Source organism: Alosa sapidissima, chromosome 22 (assembly GCF_018492685.1).
Source record: "Alosa sapidissima isolate fAloSap1 chromosome 22, fAloSap1.pri, whole genome shotgun sequence".
Classification (NCBI taxonomy): Eukaryota; Metazoa; Chordata; class Actinopteri; order Clupeiformes; family Clupeidae; genus Alosa; species Alosa sapidissima.
Genome location: NC_055978.1, coordinates 19740600 through 19752128, shown reverse-complemented (window position 1 = coordinate 19752128; position 11529 = coordinate 19740600). Strand labels below are relative to the sequence as shown.

Genomic DNA, 11529 nt, shown 5'->3' with positions numbered 1-11529 from the left:
ACACATACACACACACACGTCTCCCTCGGCTGCTTCATCACACAGCTGTACCACACACACGCACACACATGCACACACATGCACACACACACACACCATGCTCTCCCCTGTGGGCTAGAGGACATTTGTTATTGTTTTAATCATCAATCAATTTACTTGAATTACATAGTGCCTGATCACAAGGATGGCTGTCCTAATGAGTTTATTTGCAAATGCCATGTGCTTTTCAGACATATAAGATTCCTCTGTCTGGTCAGGATACAGATAGGACATTCTCTCTCTTTCTTTCTTCCCCTCCTTCCTTCCTTTATTTCTATATCTCATCCCTTCCGTTCTCTTGCTTTTTCTTCCATTCTCGCAACACCTTAACACCTTTTCTTTCTTTATTCCCCCTTTTTTGGTTTTCTTCCCTCTTTTCTGCCTTTATTTTCCCCTGTTTTTCATTCTTTCCTCCTGTCTGTCATTCTCTCTTTCTTTCCTCCTGTCTGTCATTCTCTCTTTCTTTCCTCCTGTCTGTCATTCTCTCTTTCTTTCCTCCTGTCTGTCATTCTCTCTTTCTTTCCTCCTGACTTTTCTTTCTTTTCCTTCCGCCTCTCTTTCTTTGGCTTTCACTTTCTGTCTCAGTAGGTTTGTGCTGATGGAGTGACCTGTAAAAAAGGCAGAATATGCTGATCACAGTCGCTGATCAAAACACGAGTGAAAATACCCATAATGCCATTTATCATACAGGTCATCAGGGGTCATTGTCTTCATGCTTGACTGGGGATTGGAAGGGTTCAGTTTTATTCTTCTTTTTTTTCTCCTACTTTTTTTTTTGGCGGGGCCTTCAAAAGGCAGACTTATTAAGTTCTTCTCACTCTGCCGAGTCTCCAGCACAAAAAGCCTTTGAAGATTTGATCAGTTACGGGTGTGCATTGTGGCACTGAACCGACGAGGGTTCAAAGTCACACTTACCTTTCCTGGCGACCATTAGAGCTGATAGGGGCCTCCAGAGCAGAGCCTGTAAGTTAGCCATTTTCATTCCAATCACAGAACCGAAGAATAAGCTCATTAGTGCTAATTATAGGGTTCCTATTCGTCCGCTTCCAACATCTCATTTTTATAGGTATATTTTTTTTACGTTTTTCTTTAATATTCATAATAAAGTACAAGCACCACAGATGGATGGAGGCAGGTTTAGATAGTGACTACCAGGGCATGCTGTCTCGTCTCTCGGCTGCCATGGCTACAGTGCTTGGAAACCAGGGCTATGTAGCGCTTCATGAACTCGAATGTTTACCAAAATCACGCTCGGCCGGTTTTGTGTTCCTGTCAGTGTCGTAGTCACGGAGACAGGTAATTCTGATGCACGCATGTACTGTGAAACATGGTGTGTGTGTGTGAGAGAGAGAGAGGGAAAGATAGAGTGTGTCTGTTTTTGTGTGTAGGTCTGTGTGTGTGTGTGTGTGTATGTGTGCATGTCAGAACTCCCATAGCGAGACAGAGATAGAGTGAGAGAGGATTACTGAACTGTTTTTTTTCTCTCTCTCCTGTTGGCAGCACTTCAGCAATCAGGCCCAGTGCCAGACAAACAGTGCCAGTCAATAGAGACGTCCTGCATGTGCGTGTGAGATGCATGTGTGTGTGTGTGTGTGTGAAGCTGATGCCACGCTGACACTGCGCTGACACGGTGTGACAGTCTGACAACACCCCCCCCCCACCACCAACCCCAACACACACACACACATAAACACACATGCACACATCCTGCTTGAGTCTTCATTCAAGCTCATAGCCTCATGACTTCACTTCACACCAGGGAGAATGTTTGTCAGCAGCACTGTCACTGTGGAGTACACAGAAAGCCATTTACTGGAACCCTCCGCTGGGACAGCCACACTGTGAACCATGAACTAAACACCACACTCAGGAAGAAGGGCTTCTTTTGATTGCCACATTGCTAGAAAGCGAGTAAAGCTGAAGGCTTCACTGTTCTCTGTTGATAAAGTGTGTCTTTTGTGTGCGTGTGTGTGTGTGTATGTGTGTGTGTGTGTGTGTGTGTGTGTGTGTGCGTGTGTGCGTGTGTGTGTGTGCGTTCATCACATAAGGATTAGTGCCTTATTACAGTTCATAAGCCTGTATGTGTAGCGGTTTATGCTCCTTTTTTCATCCCAAGAACAATTGGCCCATCAATAATATTGAATGAGTGCCAAAAAAGCCCCTATCGCCCCAGTATAGGAGGGCTAATGATGTCAGTCATAAAAGTCGTTGTGGTTGTTAACCACAAGTGAAATAGCAAGTGGCACCCGGAAGGCGTCTGTAAGACCGGTAATCATTCCTGTAAATAACAGGCAAGGTTGGTTTCACTGGAAATCTTCTGAGAATTAGTATCAGACTTACCATACATTCAAGGAGGTAAAGCTACTATTTACTGAAGGCAGACAGGAAAAATCATTGACTTTTCTGTCGTTTATTTGCAGATATACAGAAACACTCAACGGACAGACATATAGGCCAAGGTGGCCACCCTGGCATCGAACAGCGGGCAAGGGTGACACCAACAGAACACACACTTAAGGCATAAGTCCTACATACTTAACATTAAAGTCAACAACGACTTAACACAGTTATAAAAAAAATAACATTACAGTATGTGCGTGCTCGCACAGCATTCAGGCCATCTTATGTCATTCAGTGAACAGTCGAACATGACTCGGTTGGCACATTACAGTAGGTTCTCTTTGTGCACTTCATGGGGCCCTTCTCTTTTTGGGCAGTTGTTTTCAACAGCAAAAATATGTTTATCTGATACGGACAGGCAAGGACATGTCTAGCTATTTGTTGTTGTTATTTTTTTTCTTCTTCATATAGCTTTCAGGTTTCAGACCATTACGAGAAACTGAAGTTATTGGCCAACTCAATCTCCAGAATGAATTCAATTCTGTTATGCTACAATTAAGACTTCCATTTATTAAGTTGTCTTTTCCATATTTAAAATATTGAAAACTGTCCACCTAAATAGGTAGGCCTATAGGCCTACATTGTGTGGACTAAAACCCTAATGGTTGTATGTTGTATGAGAAACTTTTCTTATATAAGGGTATCCTCTGGCAGGGAATTTTAGCTTTGTTGGGGGAGTCAGGGAGCATTGCTATACGAGTAATTACCGTCCAAGGAGCACTGAGGCCTCATGTGATTACGGATGAGAGAGGTAATAGATTCAACACTTATAAACGGGGAATGCAGTGTTACTCCACAGCACCCGGTGTATCTGCAAGATGGATTATGTGGGGTTTGTGGAGTTCAGCATTGACACAGATTCATCGTAAATCATTATGCCAGAGACCTGCAGTGATTTCTGCATTAGGAGCAGAAAATGGAGTTCATCCAGTCAATGAGGAGGGCATAACTCACATCAGTCATCTGCTTTCATGTTCCGCAGGACTTTATCTCCGGTATTGTTGCCATAAGGTTGTGGGGTGACATAAGGGGGTTGTGTGTGTGTGTGTGTGTGTGTGTGTGTGTGTGTGTGTGTGTGTGTGTGTGAGAGAGAGAGAGAGAGAGAGAGAGAGAGTTTAATCCAATTCCATAGATCCATAATCTTAATGTATAACTATCACCACACATCTTAAATTAAAATTGCATTAGTCATATCATAAGCCTATTTTTATGATATGTATGCTATGATAGCCTATATGGCCTATATAGTAAAACATTTCTGATGCTTACAACCTGTCAATAATAGCCTACACTAACTGTTCAAGCTTAGCCTAACTTTTTCATTTATTCCAGTTGCCGATAGAGAGCTCACCATCTAGCGGTCTTCACATTTTGCGTAAACATGTTTTAAATCATTTTAAATAGGACTTCCAACGTGGACCTGGCTTTATTTGACAACAGTCTCAACAGTCCACTTTCCCAGCTGAAGAACTCACAAGCACCACGCGGGTGCAGCTGGCAGTGTGTGAGGGTGCGAGTCGCGCGCGGAATCCGGATGTGATGAAAAATGTTTCAGTCGAACTTTCTTCAGCGAAGTAGCAAAACCAGCGTGAGCGGTGGAACATAGTCGCTGTGATTATTTTAAGCACTTCTTGAGAAAGCACAACTTGTGGAATTTAGGATTTATTGTCATTAACTTTTTGTTTCTCAAAGTCTTGGCAACATAACTCAAGACACTCGTGAAGGGAACGGAGTGTTTCAGTTTGAAGAGGATGGGAATAACTCAAGCCTGAAGCAAGGGAGTTGACATGTTTGAAAGGTAGCCTACTTATCAACGCCGTGTTTGTGTTTACAAAATCTGTTGCATTTTCGATTAAAAGTAACAATATGATTTAATTAATAGACCTGAATACAAGCATTTACTGCGAAGTATGCTGAATTAACGTTAACATTTGAAATTTCGGGAGCGGGGAACAAAAACTTTCCACAACTTTTTAACGACATTTTGCAAGTTGACGTCACTTTTCTTCTCAGTTAAGAACATCAAGGCGCGCTTATCAACATAGCTTACCCTAGTATTCCTGCTATGTCAATTGCTGAGACTTATTGAAGTATTATTTTCATGAACAGGGTTGACGGGTGATAACTACAAAGGGGAGAAAATTTCGTGTGTGTACAGTGTCTGGACAAGGAGGCTGTCTCATGTCCGCGGAGACAGTGTTACCTCCGGAAGGGCCTGTAGGGCCAGAGACTGACCCGCAACAGGAGACGAGTCGTCTTCTACCCAGCTCCACTCAAGGTAACTCTTCCAGATTCCATTATGACTTTTTTTAAAAAAAAAATATATAAAGCATCTTATTTTAATGGAAAACTCGTTGACATATGGTTAAATTACACCTTGTGTTCTAAGATATGTGCATATAAATGTCATTACCTCAAGATAAAAGACAATATTTTTCATGCTTCTGCTTAAATGTGCTATAAATTATAATCTGGCAGAACCTATTTTTCTTCAAATTATATTTGTAGAAATACCAGACATCAGTATAGGCCTACAAGCCTATGCCAAGCTTACAAAGGACAGAAAGTGTGTCTGTGTGTGTATGTGTGTAGGGGGGTTGGTGGTTATTAGCAACACCCAATGCCAATTATAGTTTTAATTAACTTTCTAGTTGTCCATAAGATTATCACATGTAAAATAAGCCTTGCCCCATTTTTTTTTTATTTTTAAAAAGAAGCCACTGAACCGTCAACCATTCTATTTATACCGAGCATCATTACAGCACTGTCAAAAAATAGCAAAGTAGGACAAAGTAAGCAATCACAGACACTGGTGGCAAATGGATTTTCTCTGGACCTTCAAAGTGTTAAGGCTGGATTTCCCTCTCAGAGGAATGTGTTATGTTCCGGGAATAGATCTAATTTATTTCAAACTGTAATCACTAAATACCTTGATGCATCACGCCAGCCTCAGCTTAGTAAGAGTGCATCGATTCAGGAGAGGTGCCGCAGGCATGGAGAAAATAAATATATAAAGGCTCTCTATGCATTAGACCAGTGGCTGAGATGAGGCCGTATCTATCTCTGTATCTAAAACAACTGTACCATATCCATCATGTCCCCTCGTCAGGCCACTGAGAAGATGTGGGGTGAGAGTCAGGGAGTTGAAACAAATATAGTCTTTGTTCAGAAAGAGAGGAAGAAGAGAAAGAAGAGAAAGGAAGAGAGAAAGAAGAAGAAAAGGGGGGAGATGTGATTGCAGTGGCTCTGCAGAGACATTCTTCATTCGTTTCTTGAGCCAAAACAGCTGAGCCACCTCAGGTGTTGTGCAATTTCACTGATATTAATAGAAGAAGCGAGTACATGCGTTATTTATTTATTTATTTATTTATTTTTATTTTTTCATTTCTTTTTTTGGGGTTCTTGAGAATGATGCAACCAATTCCCCAATCCCAGTTGTACTTTTAAAGAGAGATCACTGCACAAATTCAGTTGGAAGCAAACATGCTCGTTACACTGTGACTGAAAGAATAATCATTCAACACATGAAAGTACTTGAAATTGCCTCAGACTCATCAATTATACAATGACACATTTTGGCTAAATCTTGCAAGACTTAAAGGTTTGTTTAGGCCTCTTGCATAGTTATCAGACACATTTGCCCAACTACCCCCCAACCCCCCCAAAAACACTCCCTCATCCCCCTCCCTAGTTAGATGAATGCTGTCTTTATTGCTGGTAAAAGCTTGGCAGGTAGTTGTGCGCAGGGAAGCCGAGGAGAGAAGAAAATGAGATCCAGAGCTCTGGCCTGCACATTACCTGGTCCGCCCACGCTGTTGTGTAACCTATGTGCCAAAAAGGAATATGTTTTATCTGGCTAAGGGCATAGCTGAAACCCCCACTCAATATTAAGCCAAGATCATTTTTGCTCTGACCTTTTTTTTTCTTCTCAATATACGTCAGCACACTTCACTTCTTGAAGCGCTTGAGGCGTGTCCAAATAGATTGAGGTAGCAATTGAGCGCTGATGTTCAGATACACAAACAATCGTTTCCATGTTGTGGTTTTTCATGTGGATTGCGAATGAGGTCATTCTCTCTGTTTCGCTTCCAGGCGGTGCATGCAACAATGACAGTTGTGAATCACCAGACGCCACATCGACAACCAAAACTCGGTCTCCGGGGGAACCACAGTCCAGCGCAACGCTGGAGCATGTGACAGGAGGAGGCCACACCCATGAGAACCTTGTCAGAAGTAAGTCAAATGACTAGTTGCTACTTAGTTACTCACCCCTTCTTGTTCAGTGTCATACTTGCTCAGTGCCTCAGCGTCTCATGTGCTTGGTAGCTATTGGGTTATACAGCAGTAGGAGCCATCAACTTAGACAGATGTTTCCAAAACCAATATAAGAGAGACCATTTTACATGTTTACTTGTAGTTATTCAATGGGGAATGCATCTTAAGGTGATGTATGTTTAAATGTTAGTTGTTAGGCAACTGCAGACCACTTTAGATGTGTTTGCCTTAGTGATACACAGTCTTCAACCTCTTCCTCTTCTAAGTTCCTCTATTCTACCATACTGCTACAGAAGTGAATACTGGTTTGTAGATTTCTGGTGAAGTCAATGATAAATCGGGTTTGTTTGGCCTACATCAAACTACAGACTGGTTCCCATTTAGTTTTTATGAGAGCTGGGTCTCATGCCCAGTGTGTTTCCGAAAACGTGTGGAAAAATACAACATTCTGTGATCAGGACAGATGTGAAATCTGTGATGAAATCAAGAAAAACTGTCAGGATTCCTTTCTTTCCCCTGCAATGGAAGAAATTCAAAATGTATTTCATTTCCTTGCGTCTACAAATGAAAAATCACAGACTGCAATATGCCCTTTTTTAGGAAGTTGTTAATAAGATAAAATGTCAAGGTGTATCCCCTTTGGACTGTCACTGGCAAAATTTGTTGAACCTTTGAAAGTCATTCACTTTTGGTGAAGGTTTATTCCTTATTTCCTTCATCATGTACTGTGGAAAAATCATTACAAGCTTTACAAGCACCCTTCATCTCAAGTCAGTGCAGTGTTTCACATGTTTACACTACACATATCCCCACTTATATAAATCAAGCTACCGTACTCTGAATCACTGGCATGGCAGGTGTGTCATATAGCTTTAGCCATTTAGCCTTTGGTGGTGTGTGTATGTCTGTGTGTGTGTGTGTGTGTCTGTGTGTTTGTGTGTGTGTGTGTGTGTGTGTGTGTGTGTGTGTGTGTGTGTGTGTGTGTGTGTGTGTGTGTGTGTGTGTGTCTGTGTGTGTGTGTGTGTGTGTGTGTGTGTGTTTTCTGGGGGGCTGTGTTATTAGATAATAATGGCAGTGTGCAGTGGTGACTGGGCCAAGCTCTCGGAGGACTGAGTGAGTAAGGAAAGCCCTTTGTGGTTTGGCTTGGAGTGTCCTGGCTAAGGCCTGCACACCAGAGATTTGTTGGGACCAAAAAGACAAATCCAGCATACCTGATGGTGTAGTGGAAACCACAGGCCTCAGGCCTTTGGGTTGCTGGATGACTGGCTGCATTTGTTGGCTAGGTGAGCTAACTGACCTGAGGTGGGTCTTAAAAGAGAAATGATTGTTTTGGGGTGGTTCTGTTAAAAATATTTCCACACCACGGATGGAAGGGCTGTTCCCAGTGAAGGGTTTCTATAAAATATGTCACCAAAAGAACATCCAGGGTTCAAAATAGAACATTTGTGGAGACAACAGCCTATCTGTTTGGAGCAGATTTTGACATTTTACATTCAGATGTATGCACTTTTTTATCGTGTAGTGATGGCTTTCCCACTACATTGGAAAGCCAAAGTCAGAGTATTCCAACATCACTGGCTCATTCATGATATGTTTGTTCAGTGTCATTGAGAATTGGCTTTGACTTTGACAGATTATTGTACTTACCAGTGAGTTATATGAGATATCTGATATCTGCTCTGGTGCATCACTCAATCAATAGCCCATAATGTTTTAGTGATATTATGTGCTATCAGTCTGACATGAGAAGGTGGCATAATCAAATAATTTTTGGGATGGTCTGCCATCAAAAGTGTTTTGCTTGTGAATACAACAATGTTGGAAAAAAGCGCTTTAAAGAGCGCAAGTTTAGATTAGATTAGATTCAACTTTATTGTCATTTAGCAGAGTATGGTACAGAGCCAATAAAATGCAGTTGACATCAAACCAGAAGTGCAAAGAAACATTAAGCAAATTTCAAACTGACCCCAAGATCAGCTGTAGCCATAGTAACGTTGGAAACGGGGTTGTGCTGGAGAAGGCCCATGAAGGGCCAAGTGTGTTGTTATTGATGGGTTATAGAGTGCTTCATAGTATATCCATGATATATATATATTTTGCATATATTGTGTGTGATATGATATACCCATTCCACCCTTCAGTAGTCCTATACAGTATCTGACACTGCTATATTAAGTATAGCACTACCTTATCTGCGGAATGCATTGTGACTCCATGCTAGTAGTCTCTTATTCATTGTCATAATCTCAAATCATGCTAGTTAGTTGCTTCTTCGTCATGTTAGCATGACTTAATATAGTACTTCATAACTCATCAGTCTCATTTAGAAAAAGCCCCTATCTTTTGTAAAAATAGAAACAAGGAACTAGCTGATTTTATATTTCTATCAATGTTAGAATAGCAGTTCCGCAGTAGGCCTACAGCATGTTTGCCTGGGCCAGATCAAGACAGTGTGTGTGCATGATCTACTGAGGTGCTACATTAGTGTTGTTTTGGGCCAGGAAAAAGCCCTGGAGGTATAAAACTCGCTGTGGAATGGAATAATGCTTCCCATGCTGTTTTTGGATCTCCCTTTCTCTCTCTTTTTTCTCTCACACTCTTTCTCTCTTACTCTTTTCTTTTTCAGCTGGGAGAGAAAGGCAGAAACTGTGTTGTTTGGCCTTGTGAAGATGTGGTTCTGATTGGAAAACTCACCATTTGTTGTTTTTTTTTCCATCCTTTTTTCTAATTAAAGAGGAAAAATGAACACCACACCCTTATCACATAGTTCCATTGTGAGAGGCCATGTTCTCTCTCTTCCGTGCTCTCTCTTTCTCTGTATGTTTCCTATCTCTCTCTCTCTCTCTCTCTCGCTCTCTCTCTTTTCCCACCCATCTCACCCACTGCTCTGTTTCTCTTTCAGAAGCGCTTGCAGTAATATCCACCCAGTCCTCATGCTTGTGAAGAATCTTATTCTTAGTTCTGCCAGGGTTATGTATAGCCTCTGCACTCGCTGGCAGCGCTGTGTGATCACCCCCTAAGACCTCTTTATCCCCACAGCTACAGCCACACACACACAATTCATTTAAACAGGTCAAACGCTCCGCGTTACGGCGGACCATTCAATCCCATTGGCTTCGCTATTGTTTGGAGCGCAGCTTGCTGACCTTCACAAAGGCCTGATCACAGTGATTTGGTCGGAAGAAGAGAGAGCACAGCAAGTTTCATGTATCTGCTCTGCTCTCTCTCTCTCTCTCTCTCTCTCTCTCTCTCTCTCTCTCTCTCTCTCTTTATTTTCCTCCTCTCTGGGGCTCTGTGGCATCTAGCAATGCTAATAGCAACTGATTGCTTCCATCCATGCAGTTGTTGGTGGATTGTTTTGTTTTTTTTTGCCTCTGACACAACAGTTCTTTTGTTTCTAGGTTGTCAAGTTTTCCAGCTCTCACTCTTTTCCTCTGTGTTCTTTTTTTTCTCTCTTGCTCTCTTTCTCATCTTTCATGGTGATGACGTGGTTGTTGGTTGCTTGTTTACCCATGGAGCCAAAGCAAAAAAAAAAAAAATGCTCCATGCCCATGCTTCTGGTTTTAGAAACATTAGCCTCACAGCAGACATTCTCTTTTTTTGCGAAAAGCAGGTGCAGTGCATCACGTCTTTCATTCCCTGTCTTTCTCTCTGTCTGCCTGTCTCTCGTTCTCTCTCTCTCGTGTCATCCGACTTGTGAAGTTTGGGACCAGACAGTTTCATTTTATATCATGATCGATCCTTTTTCTCAAGTAGATATTGAAGGCTGAAAGTGACTGACTGCCCGTGTGTCTCTTCAGAAAGTAGACGTCACCCTGTTTTAGGGTTACTGTGACTAATGTTTGAAACTCAAGACATCTACAATTATCGGGCCTCTCAATGTCTGTCATGTCTGTCAGGCTGTTAAACGATACCGAGATCGCCTGGCAAACTGACGATGATGATGATGATGATGATGGAGATAGCTTTCTCTTTCTCTCTCTCTTTCCTGGCGGTTCTGTTGCAAATATGGAGAGATTTGGATGCTGCAGTGGAGGGAATCCCACTCACTGAGGTGGAAAATAAAACCCCACAAGTCAGATAATAACCCGATGTCTTTGCTGTGAAACAGAAAATCAATAGGAACCCCCTTTTGTCTGTCAACTTCATTGACTTTATCACAGTTAGTCAAGTCAAGTCAAGTCAAGTTTATTTATATAGCGCATTTCATACAGAGAGGTCATTCAATGTGCTTTATATAAACAAAAGCAAACAGTAATAGCTAATAAAAGCATAGAAGGGCAATAATCAAAGAATAGTTTACAAAAACACACAAGGTAATAGTACATCTATTAAGGGCAATAGTTTAAAAAGTAATAATTAAAAGACATAAAAACAACATAGAAGAATGATTACTCAGTGATAGTGATACTAGTGAAACAGGTAGGCCTAACAGTCAATAAGGACTAGTAGACTCTATCCTCTTCGCCAGACGGACCTGCAGAGCAAATCTCAATTTGCCAAATTTTCATATGGGTATTCCCAGGCTAAGTGACCTGCGTTCGTACTTCCTACAGGGACATTTCGGTCGTACAGGGAAATTTCAGTTCATAGAACTGTTTACTTGTTGTGAGTATATCTCTGCAGGTCACCAGAACAGCGTGAGAGAGAGAGAGAGAGAGAGAGAGAGAGAGAGAGAGCGAGAGAGCTTCCCCCCCCCTCCCCACAGACGTCAGAAGTACGGCTTCTTTTCCAGAAGCTTCTGTCTCCTCCTGAAATGAAGGTCTTTGGCTTTACAAGCCCTACCAGTCTAAAATAAATTACAGTGACCCCCCC

At 41.8% G+C, this 11529-nt stretch overlaps 1 protein-coding gene across 3 annotated transcripts in view; it reads left to right on the top strand.

The window, feature by feature from the left end:
• Positions 1-3991: 3991 nt before the first annotated feature.
• Positions 3992-11529, top strand: part of mdfic (MyoD family inhibitor domain containing) — a 44861-nt gene continuing 37323 nt past the window's right edge. For all 3 annotated transcript variants that reach the window (XR_006026472.1, XR_006026471.1, XM_042079034.1), the window contains exons 1-3: positions 3992-4237; positions 4549-4717; positions 6532-6672. Coding sequence is in view for 1 of the 3 variants with exons in the window: in XM_042079034.1 (XP_041934968.1) it covers positions 4621-4717; positions 6532-6672 (238 nt within the window). In the remaining 2 variants the exon portion in view is untranslated. The remainder of the gene's footprint in view (positions 4238-4548; positions 4718-6531; positions 6673-11529) is intronic.